This window comes from Cercospora beticola, chromosome 3 (assembly GCF_033473495.1).
Source record: "Cercospora beticola chromosome 3, complete sequence".
Classification (NCBI taxonomy): domain Eukaryota; kingdom Fungi; phylum Ascomycota; class Dothideomycetes; order Mycosphaerellales; family Mycosphaerellaceae; genus Cercospora; species Cercospora beticola.
The window spans coordinates 4,040,250-4,066,420 of NC_088937.1; the positions used below are offsets into that span (position 1 = coordinate 4,040,250).

The window sequence follows — 26,171 nt, forward strand, 5'->3', positions numbered from 1 at the left end:
CGAAACAACCACTTGGAGCATCTTCAGCTCAGGATCACCGTAAACTCAAAAGGCTCAGTCTTCAGCGCATACTGCTCCAATGTTCTGGGTCCACAAGATCCGGTACCCAAACCATGATGGTCAGCATCTAGTCTCAAAATCACGTAGTCCTTCTTCTTGCTGTCCAACTCATTAGGATGCTGTGCCTCATCGATATCTTTGACATCATAATGCGATGCCTGGAAGTCGAACAAGTGTCTCTCGTCGCCATCTTTTGACTTTACGAATTGTGCTGTCAAATTGGTCTTCGGAGAAGAGAGTTTCACCCATCGAGTGTCTGTGCGATTTGAGCACTCTTGTGGGAAATCTGGTGCGGCCCAGAGGCATGCAACGTTAGAGGAGTATCTATCGACCGTCTGCGAGAGCTTCATGTCTTTGTAGCTTTCGCCTGGGCCACGGCCGAACCATTGGACGTCGTCAAAGGCTTCTGGTAAGCCGAGGGTGACTCCGATGCGCGGGAGAGTCTTGGGCAGGTTTTGGCCTGTTGGATTGCCTTTGACGTTCAACTTGACAGTTCCCGAAGGTGAGAAGGTGTATTGAGTTTGCAAGTCGATGCTCCATGACAGGACTGGAGGAGCGAATTTTTGCGCCAGATCGACAACGACACTGCCGTCTTCAGTCTGGTGCCACTTGGCTTCGCGAGTGTGGAGTCGTGCAAGATGGAGCAGTCTGTCTTTCCAGTCTCTTCCATCACGAGGGGCATCGTTGTCCGTGACCGCGCGATAAAATGTTGGCTCCAGTGGCTGGGCGATAAGCTCTTCTCCGTTCTTTTGCCACGATTGCAATCGACCACGAAGCAAGTCGACGTTCCACTTGGCATGTTGAGCTGTGATCGAAAGCGAGGTGGCAGTCCCCTCTGCTTTCAGCGCCGCATTGCCTTTTGTGCCTACACTGACAGGACGTGGCCCAGAGAGTGGCACTTGCAGCAATGCTACCTCATGGCCCTTCTCAGCCCAGGTAGTAGATTCCTTAAGCTCGAAACTCAGATTGATAAAAGTCTCGCGCGAGGGATCCGTTGCCTTGGCTGGCAGTGCGAGCTTGCAAGTCGTGTACGGCTGTACACACTGTGGCAGCTCAAGGTTTCCAGTCTGCAGCTTCTTGCCAGTCTCATCGACCTCCGCCCAGGTCACATGAAACTGGTCCAGGGTGGTGAAATCAAGGCGGTTGATGATCTCGACCTCATCGAGAGAAGCTGAAACAATCTGAACTGGCTCCAGAGCCTTCTTATACTCAATCAAAGCACTGCGTGGCTCATGGTCCGAGTCGAGAACGCCATCCATGACAAAGTTGTAGTCGTTCGGGAAGTCGCCAAAGTCACCGCCATATCCGTAGAACTCTTTGCCATCTTTGGTCTTGGTCAACAGGCCATGATTCGCCCACTCCCAGACCCAGCCACCTTGAAGCGCATGATACTTGTAGAAAGCATCAATGTACTCTTTGATGTTGCCAGGTCCCGTGCCCATGGCGTGGATATACTCACACAGCACTAGCGGCTTGTCTGTCTTTTTATCCTCGGCGAACTTGATGATATCAGAGATTTCCGGGTACATGCGAGAGTGCATGTCAACGTGCTTGGCTTCCAGATCTGGCTCGTAGTGCACAAGTCGGGTAGGGTCGTAGTTGTGGATCCACTCGGTCATTGCTGTGTGATTCTGACCATAGAATGCCTCGTTGCCCAGACTCCAGATAATGACAGAAGGATGTAGCTTATCGCGATGAACAAGGTGCTGAGCGCGATCGAGATAGGCTTCTTGCCAGACCGGGTTGTCTGAGGTCCACTTTGCTGCTTCGCCTCTGGTTAAACTCTGTCGTTCAAAGAATGGTAGAGCTTGCTCTGCTGGGGCGAGAGCTGCGTCGGCAATTGTCTCAAAGCCGTGGCACTCCAGGTCAGCCTCATCCATGACCCACAGACCAAGCTCATCGCATAGATCGTATAGCCTGACATCACTGGGCTGATGAGATGTTCTTATGGCATTGAGATTGTGAGTTTTCATCAGCAGGAGATCCTGCTTCATGAACTCGTAAGGCACAGTGCGGCCAGACAGATAATGATGTTCGTGTCTGTTTGCGCCCTTGAACACAACTCTCTTGCCGTTGACCTTGATCAACCCGTCCTTGTGCTCTACTTGCCTGAAACCGACTCGTTGAACAATGTGCTGCCCGGCAAGTGAGACCGTCAGATTGTAGAGGTATGGCGTTTCCGCGGTCCATTTGCGAGGATTCTGTACAGGTATGGATACCGAAACTGTCCCCGTTGCTTTGTCCTCTTTGGCCACTGACTTCGAAGCGACGGCTTTGCCTGATGCGTCAGACAAATTGAACGTGAGCTCTCCGCTGCCAGTGACAATCGCCTGCACCTCGAGAGTGGCATCGCGGTATTCCTTGTCGAGCGGCGTTTGTACTGAGAGATCTTCGATCCGAGCCTCCTTAGGAAAGCCCAATAGGAAGACATCTCTGAAGATTCCTGAAAGCCACCACTGGTCTTGATCTTCGATGTAAGACCCGTCTGTAAATTGGTAAACGCGGACAGCAAGACTGTTCTCTTCTCCGAGCTTCACGAAATCGGTAATGTCGAACTCGGATGGGTTGCGGGCTCCTTGGCTGTATCCGACTTCCTTGCCGTTGACGTAGACATGGAAGCCAGAATCCACGCCCTCAAACCGGAGCCTCAGTTGGTGATCTTGGATGGCTTTGGGTACTTGGAATGTGGTGAGATACGAGCCAGTCTCGTTGTCGGTGTATGGTGGATATGGTGGGTCTACGAAGAATGGGTATTGCACATTTGTGTACTGCGGTCCTCGTCCGAAGCCTTGAAGCTGCCACATGCCTGGCACGGCGATATCGGACCATTTTGAGCTGTCAAAGGTGGCTGCCTCGAATCCAGCTGGTGCTTCGAGAGGAGAATTTGAGAGATGGAACTTCCAGGGCCCAGACAGTGAAACGGCTTTCGCTTTCAACGTGTCTCTTGATAGAGCATCTTGCTCGTTGTTGTACAGAAAAAAGTTAGAACGCGGCGCCAAGGTGTTCCGGTGAAGGACAGAGAGATTGGCCCAGTCTGGCCTCCGCTCAGAATCGACTCCAATATCACCCATTGCTGCTGTCAGTCGTCTTGAAGATAGATGGCTGAAAGAAAGCTGTGAACGATGAGCGAAGCTGTTGAAGAACCCTACCTTGATGCCGACAGCTGCTCTCCACATCCCGTAGTGTCGTGGAGTGACCCATGGGGCGTCCCTGCGTACTGTGGGCGTGACATCCTATGGCAGAGCCACTTGGAGGGCGTGTCGCTCTTGGCCATACTTGGGCCGTTCCAGGAGAAAAGAATGCCCACTGGTTGACTTTTGCCGATGTTTTCATCCAGGTTGAAGGTCGTACCGACACGTGCCGACAATGTCTTGGCATTGGTGGTATCGGCCCGGTGCCCTCTGTCCTCTTTCCAGTTCCATTTGACAACAAACAACACCCACTATCTGATCTGGAGCCGGCTGTGCGCATAACTTTTCCTTGGATGATCACAAAGACGATGCCTCAAGTCGTTGCAGAAGACAGCGATCACATCCCCATGTTGCGCCCCTGCGATAAAAAGCCCCGGTCGTGACTCCGGAACTCTGCGAAATGAGCCCGTGCCCAGTTTGTCCGTCGCGTCGCGTCGCCATATGCACTTCACTCGAGCTTGCAGCGAATGTCTTCGTTTTTTCGGTCCTACAGAACATCGCAGCGAGCCTCACTCGCGTCGCCGCAGTGAGTGACTTTGCCCAAGCCAACTACCTCAGTGCATCCAAGACTTAAGACTATCTCACAACCATGTCCTTCGACACCGCACCTCTATACAACCAGCCTGAGTACTCCGATGTCACTATCAGCTTCAGCGGTAGAAGCATCTACTGTCACAAGGTTGTTCTAAGTACCAGCTCGGAGTATTTCAAGAGGCTAGTGAGGCCCCACAGCGGGTTTGCTGCAAGTTGACCGCTCTCGGAGCCGTTCACTGTGCTTAGTCAGTGACAGGAGAGCGGTCGGAGAGAGATTGAGCTGAAGGAAGACGACCCTGATGCAGTGGAGTTCATACTGGAGTATCTATATTCGTTCGACAGCGATGAGGATGCAGCCCGTAATGAGGATTGGAAGCTGCAACTGCAAGTTGCCAATGCTGCACACAAGGCGAGTGGCTCGTCTGCCCAGCCTTCGATCCCGACTAACTACTCCCCAGTATCTTCTGAATGATCTCGCAGACGACGCTCTTCATCTCGTCAGGGACATAACGAGCGATATACACGACACAAGAGAGGCCTTTGATACGATAATGCACATCCGGAAGAGCACCCTCTTGCCTAAGGCACTTAAAGTGGCTGATAGAATCGAGCAGAAGCATTTGCATAATCTTCTCAACCTGGAAGCATACCGTGAGGTCGTCGATCAGGACAGGACTCTGCTTTGGAAGCATCTTGACCATTTGAACGCCAAGTTTTCAGAACGCAGGAGTGCTGACATTCAAGTTTGCCGTCGGTGCCCAAAACGAAGACTGCTTGCACGCAATGAGAAAGCTTCGAAGTGCTCATGTCGATCGGAGCTCAACGAGAGAGACTACAAACGCCTTAAAGTCTGGGTGCCAAAGGACCAATTGACTACGTACAAAAGTCAGATCATGCCGTACGGCTCCTGATGTTCGATACAATTCCTGGGTCTGTCAATCGAAGCAAGTGAACTAAAAGGGAGCCAGGGAGTGCTGAGTTGTACATGTGCGATCTGAAACCCGGCTTGCAAAGCTCCGCCAGCGTGGGATTCGCGCCAGCGCCATTTTGCAGTCATTGTGAGCGACTGTCGGCATTTACCAACGGTGTTGTTTTGCAATGGCTTCATGATCTCAGAACATGAAGGTTGATGTGGATAATTGAATAACCATCCCATCGACACGTGAAACACGGACACGGTTCGTCGGTTCGTCGCGCTTTGATGAATCATGGTTCAGGGTTCAGGGTTCGGGAAATCCGCGGCCAGGTCGCGTCGTGTTCACACTTCACGCGCAGCTGTCAAAGCTTTTGCCTCCATTAATCTGGCACGAACGACCTCAGAGTGAGAAAACGCGACGTATCTCTGCCTCAAGTCGTTACGAGCATGTCACTCTCAACCTCAGATCTGTACGATAACCCGGCGTACTCGGACATCACGATCAGCTTCAGCGGCAGAAGTGTTCACTGCCACAAGCTGATCCTATGTACCAAATCAGAGTACTTCAGAATGCTCTGTGGATCGGAAAGTGCGTTCAGTGTGAGTTGCTTCCAATACTGACTTGCGTTGCAGAGCTGATGCGCATACAGGAAAGCTCCCGAAAAGTCATCGAGCTCAAAGAGGACGATCCGGATGCAGTGGAACATGTATTGCGATATCTCTACTCCGGCAACCACCATACCGACCAAGACAGCAACTGGAAACTACAACTGCAGATCGCCAATGCTGCACAAAAGGTGCGTGCCCTTCTAACTATCGTGTGCGACCCGCTGACAATTCCGTAGTACCTTGTGACAGATCTGGCGAAGGCCGCAACAGAAAAGTTTACCAAAGGTGCCACCGCCACCTCCAGAACGGAGGATGTCTTCGAAACCATTATGCGCATTCGACAGAACACACTCCTGCCCAATGTGATTCAGCAAGCCCAGGACCTTGAGAGCACGTTTCTGCGCGACCTGCTGAGACTCCCGGCCTTTCGCGAACTGGTCGAGAAAGATAGGACTCTGGTTTGGAAGTATCTTGATCGACTGAATGACTCCTTGATGGAAGCCGAGCAGACCGACGCCAAGTTGCGTATCTGCCATGGATGTCGACGGACAGTGCTGCTTGCGCCTATGGACCTCGAATATGTCTGCCGGTGTTCGACCAGCTACACGCGGAGTCCGACTGAGCATTTTCAGATTTGCGTGCCAAGGGGAAAGATGAGCGAATATAAGGAGCGACTCGAAAACATTGCTACAGCTCAATGAAAATCGATCGAAGCATTGACAAGTAGTTCATGGATCTTGGAGTGGAGGAATGGTCTGAGCATGGTAGAAGAACGTGCGTGTATATCAACGTCGTCCCTTTGCTAATGTAGCTGTGGCAGGTGCATGCACGATAGTCCTCCTTTGCTGGAACTCGTTTCAGCCCCAGCTTCATTCTGCTGATGCAGGTCTCTGAGAGAATACAGCTTCTTTGCACTGAAAGCCCCGGATGCTTTTGGCAAGCTCTCGCGTGGCGGTCTTTTGTCAATCTGCTCCGCTCGCCCTCTCGCTCAGCTCTGAAGCATACCGGAGCTAGGAAACCTAGCGCTTCATCCTCCTGGGATGTACTCTTCTGCCTCATCTTGCCCTCCAATCATCAATACCGAACAGATACCACGAGCCGGCGGGCCTGCGGCAAACGCCCGATGTCTGCTCGCCTAAGAAATTCAACCAACTTGTCCAGCTTGTGGGCGTCGACGCTGAGCAGGTACCTTGACACCAATCGCGTCCACTCTTCCTGATTCTCGGCATACACTCTATGCTGTTCGGCTTCAGCCGCAGTGGTGGCCCTCGATCGAGAATGAGAGATGTAGCTCGTGTGGTCGAATGTCCACAAAACATCATCGCCCTCCGTCGTGGTAAATGTGTACTGTACATCACAGTCTCCTAGGTCATCGTTGCAGTTTGGCCGAGCATGCTCCTCGGACTGCAGAGATGCCAGGATCAGAGACATCGCCGTGGACTCGAGAGTGACCGTTTGTGGTCTGTTAGTTCTCGGAATCCTACGAGTGGTGGCTCTGATCCCATCCACACGGTTCAAGTATTCTTCGAGAGTCTCTGGTTTAATTCTTTCGGCGCGGATCTCGACTCGAGTGGTGTGGTTGGACTCACTAACGATGGTCAACTGCGCTGGCGCGCCTTCTGCTGCTGTCTGGCCATCGTTTGGCTCTCCAGGTTCCTCGAAAAGTTGGGCCCGACAGGATGGACAGGTATTGTTTCCGTCCAGCCAGCTCCGAAAGCATTCGAGGCAAAAGTAATGGCGACAAGAGAGGCGTGTTGGCTCGGTCATGGGCTGATAACAGATGTCGCAGTCGTCGTGGACAAGACTTGACATATAATCGCGCCGAGAGGCCTGTGCCATGGTGATGGTGGGCGGTGGTTCGTCGATCTTGTGCGATGTAAATACGGTGCGATGCTCCAGTCCCGGCGCAGTGCGTACGAGACTGGAAGCCAAATGATTGCCGCAGTGGTGAGTTCGGGCTCTGGTTGTTGCAATAAAAAGGTTGGAGGTTTATGAAAAGGTTGATATTGCTTCTAATAGAAGAAAAGCTTGCGACTGGGTGAATGAATATCTTGTGAGTGACAGACTCGAATATGTGGGTCTTCGCTCGCATTCACCGATACAAGGCAGAAGCTGATTGTGAAAAAGATCCCATAGTACATGTGCAAATGAACTCCGGACAATTCTCTGCTACTCTATCATGCCTCTGAGCACACTGAATGGCATAGAATGCTTCATCGATCCCAGAGGGCGCACATTTCTAGCTATCAGAAGCTAGCTCCCTTGACCCTAAGATCACTATGACTCTGGCAGCAACCCAGGGGAAGTCTCGTACCGCTAACCAGACTCCATGCAACGTCCTAGCATATCCTACAGCCCGCAGAATTCTCTTTGTCTTCGCGTTTTGGCCTTCATTCAGAGTCAGTCGAGCTCCATCGTCCATCAAAAATTGTCCTCCCGTGGGTAAGCAATGAGCCTGTATTCTGAGACCGCGCCCTGTCGAAGCTGCGCCTGGTAAGCACTTGCAATTTCACTGGCTGGTATGCGGTAGAGGTAGCTGGATATTTTTCGTGCCCATTGAACATGAGCCATGGCTTGGGCTACTGCCTCTTCTCGAACAATGGACATTGCTGTATCAGGCTCGTAAAGGTTAGGGTAGCTGATATAATCGAACTTCCAGGTTTCGATCTCGTGCTGGAGGACTCCCACACGAACCGTGAACGTATACCTGACGTCCCTTGTATTGAGCTCATCGTACAGTTCAGCCCACTCTCGCCGCTCGATTTCCAGTGTGGCCATCAATGTAGCCAGTCCGGACCAGTCGAATGTTACAGTTCTGGCGATACGGTGCGGAGCTGGCCTCTGCATGCCGGTATCGAGCTCGATCACTCTGGCGGTAATTTCGTTTGCGAAGCGTTCAATGTACTCGTTCGCGTTCTCCTCGTTCTCGGCGTTTCGGTTGGTATCGCCAGCAGTGTTTTCAAGCTCATCATCACCATCTTCTTCGTCGTCTGCCTCCATCTCATCATCACTCTCGTCATCAGTGTCTTGCTCAAAGAGCTTTGTTCGGCACGTCGGGCAGGTGTTGTTCTCGTCCAGCCAAGTAAGTAGGCATTCCAAGCAATAGACATGTCCGCATGGTGTGTGAGCTGGCTCGACCATGGCATCATAGCAGATGTCGCACTGATCTGACTCCAGGTTTGAGAGGAACTCGCCCCGCGATGGCAATGCCATGTTGTGACAGGGAATTGCGCGATCTGGAGTGACCTGATTGCTGTAGGTCAAATATCTGGCTGTTGATTATGCAATGTCGTTCTCGAAGTGAGCGTTCCCTGATTAAGACTGTTTCAGGTGTCAGTGGGCGCTCTAGTCAGGGCGCTGGAGATAAGTCGTTGGACGATGAACTGTGATGGGAGGGAGAAGAATTTGTAGTTTGAATGGGGCAAAGTTTGTCGAAAGGTCAATGACAAAGAAGTCAGGTGAGCCGTTGCTAGAGACATCGGGATTTTTCTGTTCACTGAGGCAGCGTAGCATGGACCGTAACGGTAGGTGAAGAAGTGGACCAATCTTGAGAGTTCTACGTTGTATTTTACTGCGGACATCCTATCTCGAACACCGTAGATGCCCATTACCTCCACAGGCTGGGTTACCAGCCCGTGCGCCGGCATAATAGAGGTTAGATTGACTGGGAGATGTCTGTGATAGAATGAATTCTGGATCGTTGGATGACACTACGAATGGAGGTATCAAGTTAGTATCCTGCCAAAACATTTGATCCCGAACGGGCACAGAATTTGTTTCTCAAGTGAGATACTTACGCAGACAGCACCATATTTAGCGTTCTCGCAGACTAGATTGGGATCACCCCAACCTATCATAACCGTAAGCAGAGGTGGGTGACTGAGTGACAGCCCGTGTAGCTCACCATTATTGCACCACTCGTATGGGAATCCCTCCGGGAACGTTGCCATAACTGAACCAACGAGGCATAAGACGACGGCAAATGTAGTGGACTTCATTGCGGGAGTGCTGATAGTACTGCTGGGTTCTCAACAAAAATCGATGATGGCAGATTGCCGCTTTATAGTCTGAGCAGAGCCAACAAGCCCTGTGCTTCCTGACGATACGGCCCGGGCTGTAGGGTTTATGCGTCCTTCTGGTGCATATTGGAACCCTTGCTGGGTTCACATACTCTAGTCACTATAGTGATCAGAATTGACCAGATTTGCTCAGCATGGACGAACACACTGTACGATTACTCAACCTGGTTTCACATGGGACCCGCTAGCAACGCAGGAGTTCTAAAAAATCATCATTGCGGGGTCAGAGTGTGCAGCCAGTATCCGTGACCTGATCAACAGTTGCAAGCCTCCAGCCTAGCCAGGGTCACCGTGAAGTCATTTTGTCAAGGCTGCAACAAACAACAGTCAAAAGGTAGTGATGAGTGAGGGATGATCTACGCTAAAAGGGCCCGGCAAACTATCGATCGGCCTTCCTCACTTCAGCTGAGTCCTCATCTTCTCTCGCTGCAAGTTCTTACTGATCACTCATCCACTAAAAGCCTGCGAGAAGTGCTGGTGATACCAAGAGTTCGTAAGTCACAGCTGAGAAGCGTATCTCTGCAATCCAGCTACATACTCTGCCAACAAGTTTCTTCCAGCAGCATTAACTGCTGACCAACTTCCTTATGAGTCAGCATATGCAAGCAGAGATCATGTTGGGTGTTCCAACCATACTCGCTTTGACTCTGCGGTTTTTTTTGGTATGTTCAGTTTCCATCGCACCATGCAACGCACCTCCTCAGTCTCCATTCCTTCCTTGCCATCCAACTATCCTCCTTGTCTCATCGTGAAGCTCAATCTAGTGGAGATGCCACAACCTCCCGCTCAGTCAATTCCGGCTTATAAGACACAAGTACTCTGACGACGCGGACCCGATTGGACAATTCGTTGGCAGGAATGCTGCTCAAATGTCTTGACAGTTTCTTCGCCCACATGACATGGCGATTAGTAACTAGACCTCTCTGCTCGCCGAGAGAGGAGCCCGATGTATCCGGACCAGAAGGAGGATCGTAGCTGATGTGATCGAAAGTCCAAACGTGGCTGTTGTCTCGGTCGACGAAAGTGTACATTACATCCCAGCTTTTGATCTCGTCCATCCATGCATCGCGCAAGCGCTGGTCGATTCGAAATGCCGCCACGACTTGAGCCATGGCTGATGCGTCAAAAGTTGCAATTCGTGGCTCTGGGTTGGCGTCCAACTCAGCCTCGACCTCGTTAAGGACTGCTGTCATCTCATATTGGAGTCTTTCTGTGCTTCCGAATGGTGGTACGCCAGCTTCTTCGTGGTTCTCGACGGCATTGCCGTTTGGTTGTTCTTCCGTGTCGTCTTCACCGTCGATGGCATTTTCGTCGTCGTTGGTCGGATTCTCGAACAGTATGCTTCTGCATGTAGGACACGTATTGTGCTGCTTGAGCCAGGACAGCAGACACTCCAAGCAATAAACATGGCCACATGGAGTCTTGGCCGGCCCTGTCATGTCATCGTAGCAGATGTCGCACGTCTTCGCACCTAAGCCGGACAGAAATTCAGCACGAGTTGGTAAGGCCATATCTGAGTGATTGATTCGCCTTGAGTCCTTGTATCGAGTCGATTTTTTGTGGCAAGATGTGTGTGTAACGACTTTGAGATGTCGTGCTTAAACGGGTGCTTGACGACGAACGTTGTACTGATGAGATGTAGATGTTGACACGGAGAAAGTATAACAGTGCTTGAGCTGCCGATGTTTGCTATGTTGCATCGAATTGAATAAAGGTTCGTAGTCCGGAAGGTGTAGCCTCAGAGCAATCGAAAGCAAACGCACCTTCCTTTGAATGGTCAAAGACTTCCTAGCTTATGGCGTTTGCTGAAGTCAAACGGTGAGCGGGTGCTTGCAGAGAAACGTGTCGGCAGATGCAGCTCACGTGGACCAGATGGGGTGATCCCTGCTTCATCGTCCAGCCTCGAGATGGCAGCTCGCCGTTCTGTAGTCGAGACGTCTTCTACTAATGGCTCCGGGCAAGGTTGTGTCGAAGAGAGTCGGACAGCAAGTCGGGTGATGAGCCTGACTGGTTGTGCTGTCTACCAACATATCACAGTGTAAAAAGGAAGTCTTGCAAGTATTGGAAGTGTCAAGGTGCTATCATTCATCACCGCTCAGCCATTGCAGAATTACTTCGTCGGTATGGGATGTAACTTAGCGACCTTATATCGCTAGTGCGAGCGTACCCAATGTCTACCGCCAAATGGAAAGCACAGTCAAACGCATGTGCGAATGCATCTCTCTGCAAAATGTGTTGCCTCCATTCATCCTATGCCTGACTGCCCCTGCGCTGCGCTCTATATCTCCCCTTCGATCAAACTTGTAGCCCGAAGCTCACATGCTGTCGCGGGGGAAGCGAAGCATGCCCTTGCTCGACTCTCAACTCTTCCACTACTTCGGATAGATCGTTGCGATTCACAGAGAAGAAGAAAGCAGACACTCTCTCCACCCATTCCTGGTGATCGTTCCGATTATCGATTCCCTTCAACACTCGTCTGTAGGTGCTCATAGTAGCAAAGCTCGGGGGATCGTTGTACTCTATACGAACGAACCACCAGCGAGAAACGCTACCAAGCCACTCGAACACGTATACCACTTCCCAATCAGGTATCTCAGGAAACCATTGCGGTAACGGCTGATGCTTCGATACCAATGCCAAGAGCAAGCGAGTGACAGAGATGGGGTTCAGACGCAGCGGCGGGATCAAGTTGTATCCATTGCGCACAGTCTCGATATCCCGGCTCGCGAGCTCCTCTTGTTGTCGCTGGGCGGGTTCATGTGACACGGCAGTGCGAGTTATTCTGCGGAGCTCTTCTTGTACTGCTTGCCTGTCGGGGCGGACTGCATCCTCCACGCCCATGAAAGGGGGACCGTGGTGTTCAGCAGCAGCTCTAGCGCGAAATGCGTTGTAGTAATCCTCGTCGGCAGGTGCAGCCTGGCCGTTGCCTGTCTCGATGTCCATTCCTTCCTCCTCCTCTTCATCTTCCGAATCTTCCTCGTCGCTTGAATCCTCCTCGTCACTTGAATCGTCGCTTTCATCGATATCGGGGTCGTCGAACAGCTTGGTGCGGCATGAAGGGCATGTGTTGTTCGTTTCGAGCCACGTCGTCAAACACTCGAGACAGTAATAGTGTCGACAGGTAGTGCGCGTGGGCGTCTCCATCGGTTCGTAGCAGATGTCACAAGTCTCCTGGCCTAGCCTGGACATGTATTCCTCGCGCGTCGGAACCGCCATTGCGGAGTGGTGAGATGGTGTCCGTTTCAGCCACCAGGTTTGATTCAAGTTCGGTCGAAGTCTGGGGGATGAGGGAAGTTCGGTAGTCGTGTGGGCGAGGCGCGAGTGTTCGCAGGTGTTGTGATGAGAAGGAGAAAGTTCTCGTGTTGTTGTAATGATGATGGTGCTGACGGCGCGCAGCTGTTGACGACGATGGTGAGAGCGGAGAGGAGGAGCAACAATGGCTTTTGACTGTTGACTGACCGCATCGACGAGGTCAAGCGCGGCGGTCAGGATGGTGACACGGAAGATGTTGTTGATCAAGGCTGCGCAGTCCTATATGACCTTTAGAAGACTAAAATTTGACGGCCAGTGAACCGCAGCGTGACCGGCCCCAAAGAACGTGACATCGCTCCCGTTCACCAACGTGTATCGATGCTCGGGACAATAGGAACATGGTCCTTCGACTTTCACAGAGACGACTTGATCGATACCAGCGCGTGGACCAATTTGGGGGAGGCCAAATGCTCCAAAATTGTCGAAGTGAAGCTTAGCCTTGACCTCTGACATCCCAACGTCCACGCACGAGGCTCAGGCTCCCGCACTTAGCTACATCCTGGGATACTCTCTGTCGCCAGCGGAACCTCTCAAAAGGCCCACTTCTGGACCATATCTCCAACGGGTATCTGCACGAGGCAGCAAATGTCTTGGTTCAAGCCACCAGGAACCAAGCGTGAATAGTAGCTGCCAATTGTTTCAAAACGTCCTTCAGGCGCTCCTAAATTGCCTGGGGAAGATCTATTGGTCGGAAGCATGTCTCGACTAATTAAATGAACTTCAAATTTTGACTGGAGCCCCTGAGCATGTACATCACCACATCAATATCTTTTCACTCAACGCGTTCGCACACGGTACCGGCAGGATCAAGTAATACATGTCATTGGAGTCGTAGGTCACGTTCTGCAACGTGCACAAATCACTGAGCTCAGCAAACCGTACAGGAACCTGACCAAGATTTGGCCGGACGGCAACATTGAGTATAGTGAAATACACAAAGCGCTGTTCATATTCTCCAGGCTTTTCGGTCGTGCTTTTCAACGGGGATGTTATACACTATCAGCTCGAGTCTTTGCAGCCATCCAGCGGCTACCAATGACAAGCCTCTCCTCCTCCTCCTCCTCCGTTAAAGTCGGACTGCCAACAAATTCGCCTAAATGTTGCTCGCAGAAATGAGTGTTTAAGCATTCTGCCGATTCGATGCCACCATATGCCCCTCAAGGTTTACTTGGAGCTATCGCAGTCCCAATATTCCGCGATCGTGCGTTCATCATTATCGCCGAGACACCTCTGACATCTCAACCGATTCGCAGCATTTCTCATGCGAGATTATGCCCATAGTGGCCATGCAGCGGTGCTCTGCACGTAAGACATGTCTTCTCCCCCATGAGCCAGATCCAGACCCTGACACATCCGCAACAAATTCGATGTCCACAAGGGGATGGCAGACCAAGATCCAGAGCTTGCGAACATTGGTCACAACGAGGGGTATCCGAGTTGGCGATGCATTTCCAACACTTCATCGTTGATTCTAGACTTGATCAAGGAGAGGATGGGCTGACGGGTCTTGGCTTGACTTTATATGTGTTGCTGTGAGGCGCTTGTGATGCTGTGAGTCGCTTGTGTGCTCAGAACCTCCGCCTTGGGATCTTGTGGTAGTGATGATCGTGTGCTGTAGTCTCTTGTTGGCGAAACGAAAGAAATCAAAGGTCTGAAAACTGGCCAGGTCTGTTTGAAGCGCAGATGCTGTAAATCTCTGATGGATGCGCTTGGAAGCAAGTTTCTCGAGTTCTGTTAAGGATTACCGATAGAAGCAGAGAGACTATATAGCCTGAGGGATGGCATCTGTGTTCCATCAAAAGAGACAAGGTCTCACTAAAGTGGCTTCTGAGAGACATGACTGTCTATCATCTAAGACTATCTTCGCATTGCTGCAAGAGCGTGTTTCAAAGCTGTGAGTAGAACTTGGTCTCGAACATTGTATCAGCCCATTTAGCACAAGACAGAATACCGAGTAGGGCTCGCAAAACAATTATCACAGACATCTGGTCCTGAGGCGACGATGCATCGCATTCGCCTGAGTGATTCCTATAAGACACGTCTCAAACTGGCACATGGAACTCAGGAGGTCACACATTTTCGGAGGTTGACTTGCAACAGGCATCATTCGTGATAACTACCGCAGGTGTGAATCTGTTCGGAAGACTTTGTGAAGTACATGAGATCTACGAAGGACTGCTCTGAGTCCTTGCCGCAGTTTTACTTGGCAGTACGAGTCCGCCATCTCGATCCTGTTTTCCATAGCCCTGTCCTGTACGACCTCTGCCCAGGACATCTACAAAACACCTACTCTCATTCTGTTACGGCCATAACCTACCAGCTATCGTGGGCATGCTGTGTAGCCTGAATCTGTAATACCTCCATGTTGTCCATGATCGCCTCATCCGTATAAAGTACCCCATCCGTGCTACAAAGAGCCCCAACTACAGTGGGATCCCGTTCATAAATAGACGTAAGACATCCATAGTTAAGGTATGGCGCAGTTTCCTTTTTGGTTGCCGGTCTGTCCGTAGAAGCCTTCGCATCCTTCAGCCATCTTGGTGTCATTTCTGCCGGTTCCTGCGTCAGATCCGCGCTTTTTCGGTCATTGCCGGCTATTGGCTGCCCAGTCTCGCTCTCATGCCTCAATAGTAGCGAAGTAGTGGCATACTTAGCTCTTCGAGCGGACGATGGACCTCCTCCTGCATGAGCCTACGGACTTCACTGGACAATGCGTCGACTGACACGTCTCTGAGCAAGTCAAGCACCTTGTCGAACCACTGGCTTTGGCGCGTACTGTAAGCACTCCTGATCCTCCTATTCGTTTCGTCGAACGGCGTGCCGCTACCAGGACTCAATGAGAGAAAGTCGCAGCTGGCGCGATGGAGACGGGCGACCGCACCGTCAATAGTGAATGTGTAGCGTACTGCGCGAGTCCTCAACTGCTCGTACCAGTCGGGTCGTGCGCGCTGCTCAGGTAGTAGCCGGTCCAATAGACGGGTCATCGCAGCGCCGTCGAAGGTGACCATAGGCAGCAATTCCTCTGGGCGGGGTTGCAATTCGTGCGAGTAAGCGACAAGTGCGTCGTAACTCAGTTCTCCTTCCCCGTAGGCGGGCTCTGCAGCTCGATCGTTGCCATGCAACCCGTCCGTCTCTCTGGTCGTTTGAGGTCGATCAGCCGCTTGCTCGGTGGCTCTATCGACCACCAGTGGTGGCGTCTGAGCTTCTCCAAGTCTAGAGACGTTTGCTTCTAGGACCCTCAGGCGTGCCATCATCTCGTTGAGGTCGCGCACTATTGCCATACGCTGCCCAACAGGTATGTCAAGGACGGCCTGTGTTGTATCACCTTGTCGCTCGGCATCTTGCGCAGTGTTTGGCTCAGTCTCCTCGAACAGCTGAGTTCGGCATGTTGGCTATCAAAAGCGGTCAGTGGATGTTCATTGATACTTGAGAGAAGTTTTTCGCCAACTCACGTTGTCCGATGGAGGATGGACTTACACAGGTGTTGTTTGACTCCAGCCAAGCCTTCAGACATTCGAAACAGAAGAAGTGGCGGCAGTCGGTGCGAGCTGGGTCGCTCATGGGCTCGTGGCAGATGTCCTGTCGAAAACAGTCAGTACACAGAACTGTAGGACCTTGAACGCGCCTTTTGCTAGCTGGAGACACTCACGCAGTCCTCTATGGCCAGCTGCGACATGTAGTCCCTGCGAGAAAGCAGAGACATTTTGTGGACGTGAAGTAGAGCAAATTCAGCAGGACTCGATGTTCATCGACACCTCCCAGGGCTGTCGTTGCGATATTCTCGAGCCGGTGGATCGTTTCTGGTGAAATAGCTGGGACTCGAGTGGTTGTGGTCGGAGTACTAGTTGAGAAAAAAGACAGGTTCTAGTAGGCGGAAAGGTGCCCGGGCTGGTGAATAGACCTTGAGATAGGTGATTGGCTCAATCAGGTGATTTCCCGAAATGTTACGATCCCATTCACTATCTTGATACAGATGCTAGGGTAGAGTCTGCTTGGTCGGCTAGAGGGCTACACCAGGTATGTAAGAGAAATGATGGGACAGTATTATAAGTCCAAACAATAATCGGCGATGTAGTGATCGCGCGGTGGGTAAGCTTCCTTGGTCATCAGGCGTAAGCCTGGATGTCTTTCCTCTTCGAGGTCACGACATGTTTCGAGTGTAGCGAGGAGACGGTATCTGTGTGGGTATTGTAGCTGGGCCCGATTCAGTTCTAGGCGTATCGAGCCACATCTGACGTAGAGTGGCCTTCAGTATTGTGGAGGCGTGATTGACGCAGTAGCTGAAGCTTGAGTTGCCTTTGTTGTAAGATGACAATGGTCGGGTTGGGTTGGATAGAAAGCTGAAGAATTTGTCGCTTTAAAGCTCGGTGTGAGAGGGTTAGATGCTGTAGCAGGTGCATGGATCATTCATCTCAATAGTTGAAGCCCCCGGCTGACTTTGAAAGTACCAATTTCGTGACTCACCGTGTTGATCTACTGAAGTTCTGGTCTTCGGGCGGTGAAACAAAAGACCTGCGACGAAGGTGGTCAGTAGAGAAGACACAAAAAAGAAACTTGAGACAAAGGCCGCCTTTGATCGATTCCATAGCTCTTGTGGTTGAGAACTCCACTGTACTATGGACGACTAATTCCAGGCCCCGTGTGCCGCATGACTTTGATTGCCAGCGGCGCAACTTACCCATATCTGTCCGCAAACAGTGCCCAGTTTGGCCCCAAGGCGATACTCAGAATGTCGTTTGTCCATCCTGCAACCAGAATACTGCATCGTTCGCTGTCAGTCCCAATCAACGAGCACTACACGCACTACAGGGACTTGATCATAGATGTCAGGCTATGGAGCCTTCGCTGTATTTTGTCGGACATCTGACGTCTGCCAGTCGACAACACTCTCGCCACCTCTCGCCACCGCAACATTGTCTACCAAAACGATGGATCTCGTCCCTTGCTCAAACAAATATCAAATGCTCTTCCAGTGGGTTTGCAGACTCCTCCTGCATCAGATATCGGACTTCTCTATCCAATAAGTTGGGGGCCACGTGGAGGAAGTAGCTATCGAAATTTCTCCTCCACTTGCGATGATGGTCGTAGAGTGATTCCGAGAAGTCGCTGCGCTCTTGACCACTTGGCAAACGAGCACACCACGAAGGTGCGTCGAAGCTGATCCAATAGAATGCGAACATGGCGTTTCTGAGTTTGAAAGTGTAGAGCACATCGCGGTCTTTAATCTCTGTATGCCACTCAGGCTGCGCATCCTGTTCAGACTGTAGGCGGCGCATGAGGCGATCCATGGCTGCGGAGTTGCAAACGAAGGTCTGGGATCTGCTCATTCCAAGCTGAGCGGAGAGTGCAGAAATCTCATCATAGGTGAGTTCACTGTTGGCCTCGACGCGTTGTCCATTGTGTCCGCAACTAGTCGCTGTCTGTCTCCCCAAGGCAGAAGGCTGTAGGTCACCTTGATCCTCAACGGTGTTTCCCAGAGTGTGAGACGGCATTTCGGTACTGTGGAGGCTGGACGTCGTTGCCGTGGACTCACCTGGCGATTGTACTTGGTGTCGATGACCAGGTTCTGGGAGTGCGACGTCGCGTGGCGTACTATTGCGTCCGAAGATTGGTTGTGATGAGCGAACTGCCTGCCCAGTCGCATGGTTGGCCACCGATCTTCGCCTGTCATGCGACGGCGTCGGTCGTTGTACCTCATTCCATAAGTCTTCCTGCATCTCTAATTCCCCTTCTTCCAGACCAGCGCCACGCAACATTTCACGTATCTCGCTAAGTGTCTGCATCTGTCCATGTTGGCCGTCGACAACTGGGACGCTCTCATTGAGCTCCCTGCGCGGCTGTTCCTGACGAAGTCGCTCCCGTGCTCGAGGGCGCTGAGCACCGTCGCTGAACAGTTCTGCTCGGCACGTAGGACAGGTATTGTTTGAGCGGAGCCAGGCCCGGATGCATCCGCGACAAAAGTAATGGCGGCAAGTGGTGGAGGTCGACTGTGTCAGTGGCTGGAGACATATGCCACAGTCGGCCCGCGCCATGCTGGACATGTAGTCTCGGCGTGTAGGAAGTGCCATCACTGGCGATGGACGGTGAAAGAAGAGCTGGCTCTCTGCTCGGGTATCCACTCTGGGCTGATGTGGGGGATATGTGGTCTTGTGCCGGTGGTGCAAGCTTGTGGATGTCGTAGAAGTTGTGCTTCTGATTTGAGTGTTTTAGAGGCTGATGTTGTGAACTTGAAGGGAGAAAACTTCAAGTCTTGGGAAGTGCGTGATCGTGTTCGTGAGTGATGCGTTATGGTTATCGAAATTGTATCGTTGGAAAGCGAGTGAAGATCTTGTGCTGTGTGTCTGCGGTTGGTTATGGTCAGTGAGAGACGACTTTATAGCCTTGTCAATCGCAGAATTTACCAATTTGGGGTCTCACACAAGTGGCGTTTGGAGCAAACAAGGAGCGTCACTTGAGTCCAGAAAGGCGAAACTCGTATCGAAGGATGAGACGAAAGAGTGTTTTCTCAGTGCCGCAGGTCAAACGCCGCAAGACGGCCCATATGGGAATCGCCTCAGGCCTGATTGGTGCAAGACACAAGCCTACACATGTCTCAATTCGATATTCTTCCAAGAGGGAGGAAGGCCGCGCAATATCGTCGTGAGCTATCAAGAATGCGGATCGGAAAGGTCGCCGTGGCAAGAGTACAGTTTGATCCAATGCGTCGACGTCGGGAGAAGAACAGTGCGTGCAATCTGTCCTGTTGGAGCCGCGTTCGCTCCAAGCTGTCTCAGCGTGCTGCGAAATGTCAGTGGGACAATGACCAAGCGGGCAGCAGTATGTATCAGCAGCGACCCGCTTCAGACACAAGATCCTTGTAACTTCATGATTGCGCTCAGTTGGGAAAGCAGTCAGCGCCGCATAGTCGAGATGCATGGACCGGACTCCCCTCCGCCGCTCTCGAGCCCTCACCCTGGGCACTGAATATCGTTCCGATACTTCAAGCCCTCTCCGCCACAACCCACCAGTTATCCTTCTCATACCCAGCCTCCACCACTTTGCCACCCGCGGCAACCACATCGCCCTCCAACTCCCCTTTGCGATACAAATGATAATACCTCAAGAATGTCTCATCTTCTTTCACACCTTTCGTCTTCTTCACCCACGGCACCATGACGTCCTGATCCATGCCCTCTTTCCACCCTCTTCGACTGCCGTCTTGCTCTAGTGCCCAGCAGTACAACAAAGCTTGTCCGCCAGGTCTCAATGTTTTGAGAATAGCTTGCACGGCTTCGATGCGCCGCTCGGGAGTGGAAAGATGATGGATGACGGCTATGCTGATTGCGAAGTCGAAGTGCTTGGATTGATGAGGTAGGGATAGAATGTCGGAGATGCAGACAGAATGGGGCTGGTGTTGGCGGGCGATAGAGATGAGGTTGGAGGACCTGAAGAGGACAGAGACTTACCGTATCAGCTAATGTTCTACAAGCCATACATCAAATATTCAAGTGTATAGATGCTCTTTGTTTTGCGGCTTGGAAGGTTTGGGTGGTGACAGACCGATCAGAGCCTATGATGAAAATTTCCGGATTGACGGCTAGGTACTTGCCGTTGCCGCAGCCAATGTCGAGACCAATTGAGCCTGGTGAAAGAGACTTGAGAAAGCGTTCTATGATGGGCCAAGGCTAAGAGCGAGAATTAGTTCTTTTGGACCGATTGGGCAATTGCGGAAATTGCGGTGCTCACCTTGTAGCGGGTAGACGAGAAGTGGGAGGCAATCTGCTCGTAGACGGTGTGCACATGCTCTTCCTCGTAGCTTTCGCCATGTCCATTGTCCTGCGCTGGATCTTGGGTTGACATTTTGATGAAGAGATAGAAATGAAGTGAAGTGGCGTTGGATGGCGGTGCGAGGGAGAGTCACAGCGGCCACGACTTTTGGCTCTCGAAGTCTTGGCGCAGCTTGTGCTGGGACTTCTGACTTCACTTCACTTCACGCAACCTTTCACCCCACAATATTCGCACCGCAGCGCTCCTAGACCCTTGGACCCTTGAAGCAACGCTTTCGACGCCTCTCTGCAGAGATAGTTGATTCCGCGATCGCCATGAAAGCAGATATGTTGGTCTCAAATCAGCCCATACGACGTGATCTTCCTCGTACGTTCCAGCGGACCACGACAGGCCGATGTCGCCGCCGACACTGAAGATGTTTTCCGGTCCGGAACGCTGCGAGAAACTAGAACAGTACCTAGCATCGAGAGGGAACAAGGTATAGTGGCCCACCGCTGGGCGGCAAGCACTTCTCGTCAGCTGTGAGCGGCTTGAGTCTCTTCAACGGCATCATCGGATGCACTTGCATTCTCGCAAACGAGAACAACAGGATTATGGTTCCCAGATACCGATATTCCCAGATCCGGTGCGCTAAACTGTCCTAAACTCCAGCAGTCTGTCGGACGAAGCCGGAGTGCGGATACCACAGGAGGTGGAGCAGGGAATCACCACCATGGACATTACTCAGGGTCCTGCAGGACTGGGACTGGGCTGTATCCATCAAGATTTATATGAGGATACGCTGTTGCGAGAATAACATGGCCCTCTCGAGCGACAGTAACCGCCTCCATGGTCTCCCCAGCAAGACAGGGAAGTGTATGGAATCGAAAGCTGCCTGCGGCGTCATGGTCGACTTGACGTCGAGCTGAGTGCTCTTTTGCGCCATCGCGTACTGTATCGTCTCGACATTGGATGGACACTGTGCAAAGCTAGTCTCTGAAGGCTCATGTCGCTGGACCTTTCATTCTTGGACCCGCCTGCTCGAGCCTGACACGATCCAGCCGGCCAGCTGCTCGAAACACGACTGCAAGATTGACTCATGCGGGTTCCGGTAGCCCTCCAATGCAGAAAACCATTTGGAATTGCCCAAACTCTCACGGTGTGCGTGCTGGCCGTCCGATTCCCGAGAACGCTGCTCGGCGGTCTAGACCCAAACGTGTCCGAAATCGAGAGCGGTTCGATGGTTCTCCCCGCTATGTATAGTTTACCAACGCTTGGTGACCCTAGAAGCCGTCGCGTGCTTCTAGTGCATGATCAATGATCAGTCAGCAGTAAGCAGTTCGTGCGAGCGATGATGGATAATCAGAACATGTAAGCAAGACTCATCAACGGCTCGTCCGTAGAGTCCTGCTAACGGGCGAATGCCCCTGGACTACACCTGCTGTTTGCTGCCGCTCTCGTATAATCCTGCTTCCCTGATGTCAGATTTCCTTACCGTGCGGCAGCCGTTCGCGGCAGTTCGCGACAACGCCTCTTCCCTGATGTCAAAGTTTCATACCATCCAACAATCGTTTGCGGCAGCTCTCGACAATGCTGCTTCCCAGATGACAAAGTTTCATACCATCCGTCAGTCGTTGGCTGCAGCCCTCACACAATGCTGCTTCCCTGATCTCATGCTTTCCATACCATCCGACAGTTCAGCATACAGGATTCGGGGTAATGCGTGCTCCTGAATTAGCACAGACAGATGTTCTCGCCCGACTTTGCCGTGTCCGCTCTGGGCTCGCTCTAGATCCTGCGAGGATGGTGTCGTACTATAAAGACACATACTGCTCGATTGCAGCTTCGCCCAGTGCCACACTCGCACACAGTCTAAAAGAGTTTCAAGCTACGACTCTCTCCCGACGGCCTATATCGATCACCCTTTCTCTTGCTCTCAGCAGATTATCATAACGCGGTCCAGACACAGAGTTCTGAGCTACCAACAATGCTTTTTACCAAGTTCTCCAAGGTAATTATGTGCCACCGCTGTACTATACACTCAATATGGCACACTAAACATAGCGGAAGGTCCTCTTGGTCTTTCTCAAGATATCGATGGCGACCCTGTCCCTCCAAGCTCCAGCCGGAAATCCTCACTGTACCGTCTTCAGCTTCCTCAAACCACCGACGCTGAATACGAACGGCCGCGTCGTTGTTACATCCAACATAAACACTATCAACAACCCGTTGAATAGTCGACATTTCACTGAAGGAGGGATGCCCAGCATCGATTTCGACATTAGGGCCGTGGCTTCTCTGCACAACCCGAACTCTGGCCGACTAGTCACTCTGACGCTCAGAAACAGGAACTTTCAGCGACATACGGTTATTCTAGAGCAGTTTAGATCGACGGACAATCCCCTTACTTCGACCCCTTTTCGGGTCCACGAGTTTATTGTCCCTGCTGCCGACCCGGGCGCTATCTGGGATAACCCAGGGACTGCAACTCTCTGCATCATTTTGCAAGAAGCTGTGTACTCTGGCTGGGCACTACAAGTACGAGGTCCGACCTAGTCTGGCTAGACTAAAAGAGAGCTTGCACAAAAGGACGGGAGAGTCACTAGATAACGCGATGTGTCTGGGTTCCTTCGAGCGTAAGCTCTACAGGAAAGCAAACGTCAATGTAGCGGTCATTACTGTGTAGCACCGAGGCCGAATGGCTGTTTGTACTTTCGTTAGAATATTACAACCAATGGTCTAAAAGCCATAAATCGGACTGGCGTGATACACGAAAGCTATCACACATATGCTCGAATACGTGTACGAGAGGAGATTCCATGCACCTTCAAGCCGTTCATGCCAAATTTGTATCGAATCGCGCATGAATTGATTGGATTTGCCTTTCTACCTGGAATGCCTTTCATCTGCACGTGAGCCTCATCTTGGCTTGCAGTAAGACTATGTATTCGCAAAGTTCAGCTCGTTGCTGGCTTCGAATGCTGTACGCTTTCAGATAACGGAAGGCTTTCCAAAACCTCTCCTGCGGTTCAATACCAGGAGATCCAAAGCGTCTGCTCGTCGACACTCTGGCCTGTCGATCAGCATCAGCAGAGATGGAGCTTCTAGTGCTCCCTACTGCCCTGTCGTCCGTGACGGCTCAAACTATCGCCGCCAGCTGCATTGGGTTTATGAAACACCGAACCAGTCCTCATCAACGGAGAGGCCGTCAATCTTGACCATGTTCTGTCTCCCCTATTTCGCACAGCCAGACAAGTCACCAATAAAGCGGTCTTATCACTTCCGATGAATTTTCCGTATCTGAGAACTTTGATGTTCGTCTCAAGTTTCTCAGCGACCGCAATGGGATTGTAGTAGATTCACCTGCCGCCTCCAGGCGAGAGAGGACGTCCATCACAAATCTAGAAAGTTTTCGTGACTACCGGACAAGAGGTGGAGCAGTGCTTGCATCTTGGAAAGAAGGGAGGTGGATGTCGGTATGCGTCTCTTGACGACTTAGATTTTGTGCACTATTATTGGGCTCGGAGTGCCTATCAGAACCACCGCATCTAGTACAGTCACGTTAGCAACACCGCAGCCGCGAGAGAACTTGGTAGGGGCAATGAGTGTCACAAAAATGCCCACATTCTATGCACCCAGGCAACGCGATAAGATGGAAGTGATCAAATCAGACACAGTCGTGTGCGACATCAGGCGCTGCCAAACGTTTGAGAGCGCTCAAGAACATGTTTCCATTGTCGAGTGCATCCAGTCCGCCCAGTAGTAACGAAATGGGACTATCCACATTAATTTGAGACTGGAAGTCGGATCATTCCCTAGCAGGACAATCTAATCATGGTTCTCTGTGGTCATTCAAGCATTAGCTTGAGGCACCGGTGGTCCGAGGGGCCAGAGCGGAGAGCGACATGATTCTCGAGACCGATCAACTTGAACATCATCACCGAATCTTGCTACCCTAGCGTCGTATAGCAAGCAAATAGTGGGCACTGGTCACGTATTTTGCCATACTCTCCTTCATCGAGGTGCTCAAGGAAGAAGCTCGAATTGATGGTCATGAGGGGGAGAGGCATTCTCGGAGGTCACTCGATAACTATAACCTCAACCCATGACTTTGTGAAGCGCTGCATGGAGCTGAAGAGAGCCAGTCGGGTGATGCAGCTACCAAAGCATGGGTATACAAACGCCCAGAATGGTTCCCGGCGCGTTCTTGATGGCCCAAGCATCGGCGATGCGGAAAAGGTTCGGCTCTGCTGCACAGGGTCATTTAGTTGTATCGAACGAAGATAAGGCTGCGAGAATTCCACGAGGCCTGGTTGGGAAGCAGCGGCGGCATACGCACCCACAGGCAGCATGGAGAATGTACTTGTACTTCCACTGACGTCTGCGTGTCAAAAAGATGTCTAGTGAGCTACATTGACGAGAGGGAAGCACTTCAAACTTTGGGACGAAATACAACACGGATCGAGGTGCTACCAACCATTGATGATGTGATTCGAGCTGAATGACACTCGAGGACTATCCCATCCGACTTTGATATCAATTCTGAGGCCTGATCTTGTCTTGACCCGAATCAGCCCCTGATCATAGTAGCAAAGTATGGAAACCACGACATCAACGAGCACCTCTCCTTCTGACTGGTACTCCTATCTCCGACCCCGAGCAACGCCGTCCTCTCCGTAGCGATGCCTGCTTCACGCTGCGGATAGCGCACTTCCAGGATTTCGGTCAACATGTCCTTCAGTGGCCTGGTATACTGCGAATTCCAGACCCTCGTGTGCTGTTTGTATAGACATGGCGGAGCGGGTCGACTCTTGTAGCCCAGGTCGAAAGACTGATCGCTATGAAGGGAGGAGTTGTCGAGATCAATATGCCAGTTGGTGGGTTCGGATGACACTCCTTCAGATCCATGTGTGGAAGAACTGATGTCTTCGCTCAGTTTCGAGTCTGCACGCTTGCTGGAAGTGGTGTAGTTCGAGGTCGGGAAGTAGTCTCGTGAGAGATCGGCGCCGAGGGGCGGTTGCTGGCATCGCAGGCGCGCTGTTGCTTCCGTAGAGGACTCAATTTGTGGATCTGTGTACGCAAAATGATCTGGAGCCATGTCCATTTTCGAAGAATGATTGCGGGTAGCTGAGCTTTGCTCCTGCTCGCCGATGAATGATCTCGCGGAAGGTGTTGATATTGGATGCGGTGTCGAGAGACTGTGATGAGGAGAGTTTCGCAGATCGCAGGAGGAGGATGCTTCGATTTCTCTCGCAAACCGCTCTTTCGAATCTTGAATCGAAAAATCGTTCTTCAAGCAAGAACTCTTCGGTTGACTAACAGGGTACAGCCTGCCACTCGAGTTCACGAAAGTGGGTGATTGCTGCCGTTGTTCAGCCCATATTTTGCTCCCGCCCGTCATCGTGAAAGTGGCGGCACTGACGACCGATGCTGCAGCGGCCTCCGGGGGAAGATAAAGTATGCTTGTGTGCGACTCAATGGCACCAATAATGCAGGATTGTTTGTGCAACAATTGCCTCCGATAGCGCTTGTGTTTGCCGCAAAAGCTGCACGGAAGATGGACCTCCCGTACGACAGTGCTGCCACAGATGCCACGGGTAAGTCGCAGCTGCAAGTGAAGGCTCGTAGGGAAGAAGTGCGCTGGTGTGCTGCAGGTCCGACACGATACTTTGTACCGCATCCCGACGCATATAGTGAATAGTGATGATAGTGCGTGAGATGCAT

General features: G+C 51.7%; 9 protein-coding genes across 9 annotated transcripts; 2 read left to right on the forward strand and 7 right to left on the reverse strand.

Moving 5' to 3' along the window:
• Positions 1–23: 23 nt before the first annotated feature.
• On the reverse strand, positions 24–3,131 carry RHO25_005570 (uncharacterized protein; the record flags this gene model as incomplete). Its single annotated transcript, XM_023596457.1, has 1 exon — positions 24–3,131. The coding sequence occupies one exon, from the start codon at positions 3,129–3,131 to the stop codon at positions 24–26; it is 3,108 nt and encodes a 1,035-aa protein (XP_023456593.1).
• A 709-nt stretch (positions 3,132–3,840) lies between these two features.
• Positions 3,841–4,696, forward strand: RHO25_005571 (uncharacterized protein; the record flags this gene model as incomplete). Its single annotated transcript, XM_065602672.1, has 3 exons — positions 3,841–3,969; positions 4,042–4,173; positions 4,244–4,696. The coding sequence occupies 3 exons, from the start codon at positions 3,841–3,843 to the stop codon at positions 4,694–4,696; spliced, it is 714 nt and encodes a 237-aa protein (XP_065458744.1).
• A 452-nt stretch (positions 4,697–5,148) lies between these two features.
• Positions 5,149–6,011, forward strand: RHO25_005572 (uncharacterized protein; the record flags this gene model as incomplete). The annotated part of the gene is made up of 3 exons (XM_023596459.2): positions 5,149–5,301; positions 5,352–5,498; positions 5,547–6,011. 3 exons carry the CDS (start codon positions 5,149–5,151, stop codon positions 6,009–6,011), a joined length of 765 nt encoding a protein of 254 aa, XP_023456595.1.
• Positions 6,012–7,731: 1,720 nt separating this feature from the next.
• Positions 7,732–8,523, reverse strand: RHO25_005573 (uncharacterized protein; the record flags this gene model as incomplete). Its single annotated transcript, XM_023596461.1, has 1 exon — positions 7,732–8,523. One exon carries the CDS (start codon positions 8,521–8,523, stop codon positions 7,732–7,734), a length of 792 nt encoding a protein of 263 aa, XP_023456600.1.
• Positions 8,524–10,144: 1,621 nt separating this feature from the next.
• Positions 10,145–10,900, reverse strand: RHO25_005574 (uncharacterized protein; the record flags this gene model as incomplete). Its single annotated transcript, XM_023596462.1, has 1 exon — positions 10,145–10,900. One exon carries the CDS (start codon positions 10,898–10,900, stop codon positions 10,145–10,147), a length of 756 nt encoding a protein of 251 aa, XP_023456601.1.
• Positions 10,901–11,684: 784 nt separating this feature from the next.
• On the reverse strand, positions 11,685–12,605 carry RHO25_005575 (uncharacterized protein; the record flags this gene model as incomplete). Its single annotated transcript, XM_023596463.1, has 1 exon — positions 11,685–12,605. One exon carries the CDS (start codon positions 12,603–12,605, stop codon positions 11,685–11,687), a length of 921 nt encoding a protein of 306 aa, XP_023457720.1.
• A 2,720-nt stretch (positions 12,606–15,325) lies between these two features.
• Positions 15,326–16,404, reverse strand: RHO25_005576 (uncharacterized protein; the record flags this gene model as incomplete). The annotated part of the gene is made up of 3 exons (XM_023596464.1): positions 15,326–16,093; positions 16,179–16,280; positions 16,351–16,404. The coding sequence occupies 3 exons, from the start codon at positions 16,402–16,404 to the stop codon at positions 15,326–15,328; spliced, it is 924 nt and encodes a 307-aa protein (XP_023457719.1).
• A 1,243-nt stretch (positions 16,405–17,647) lies between these two features.
• Positions 17,648–17,989, reverse strand: RHO25_005577 (uncharacterized protein; the record flags this gene model as incomplete). The annotated part of the gene is made up of 1 exon (XM_065602673.1): positions 17,648–17,989. The coding sequence occupies one exon, from the start codon at positions 17,987–17,989 to the stop codon at positions 17,648–17,650; it is 342 nt and encodes a 113-aa protein (XP_065458745.1).
• Positions 17,990–19,680: 1,691 nt separating this feature from the next.
• RHO25_005578 (uncharacterized protein) lies at positions 19,681–20,540 on the reverse strand (the record flags this gene model as incomplete). Its single annotated transcript, XM_023596465.2, has 3 exons — positions 19,681–20,125; positions 20,241–20,365; positions 20,427–20,540. 3 exons carry the CDS (start codon positions 20,538–20,540, stop codon positions 19,681–19,683), a joined length of 684 nt encoding a protein of 227 aa, XP_023457724.1.
• Positions 20,541–26,171: the final 5,631 nt, after the last annotated feature.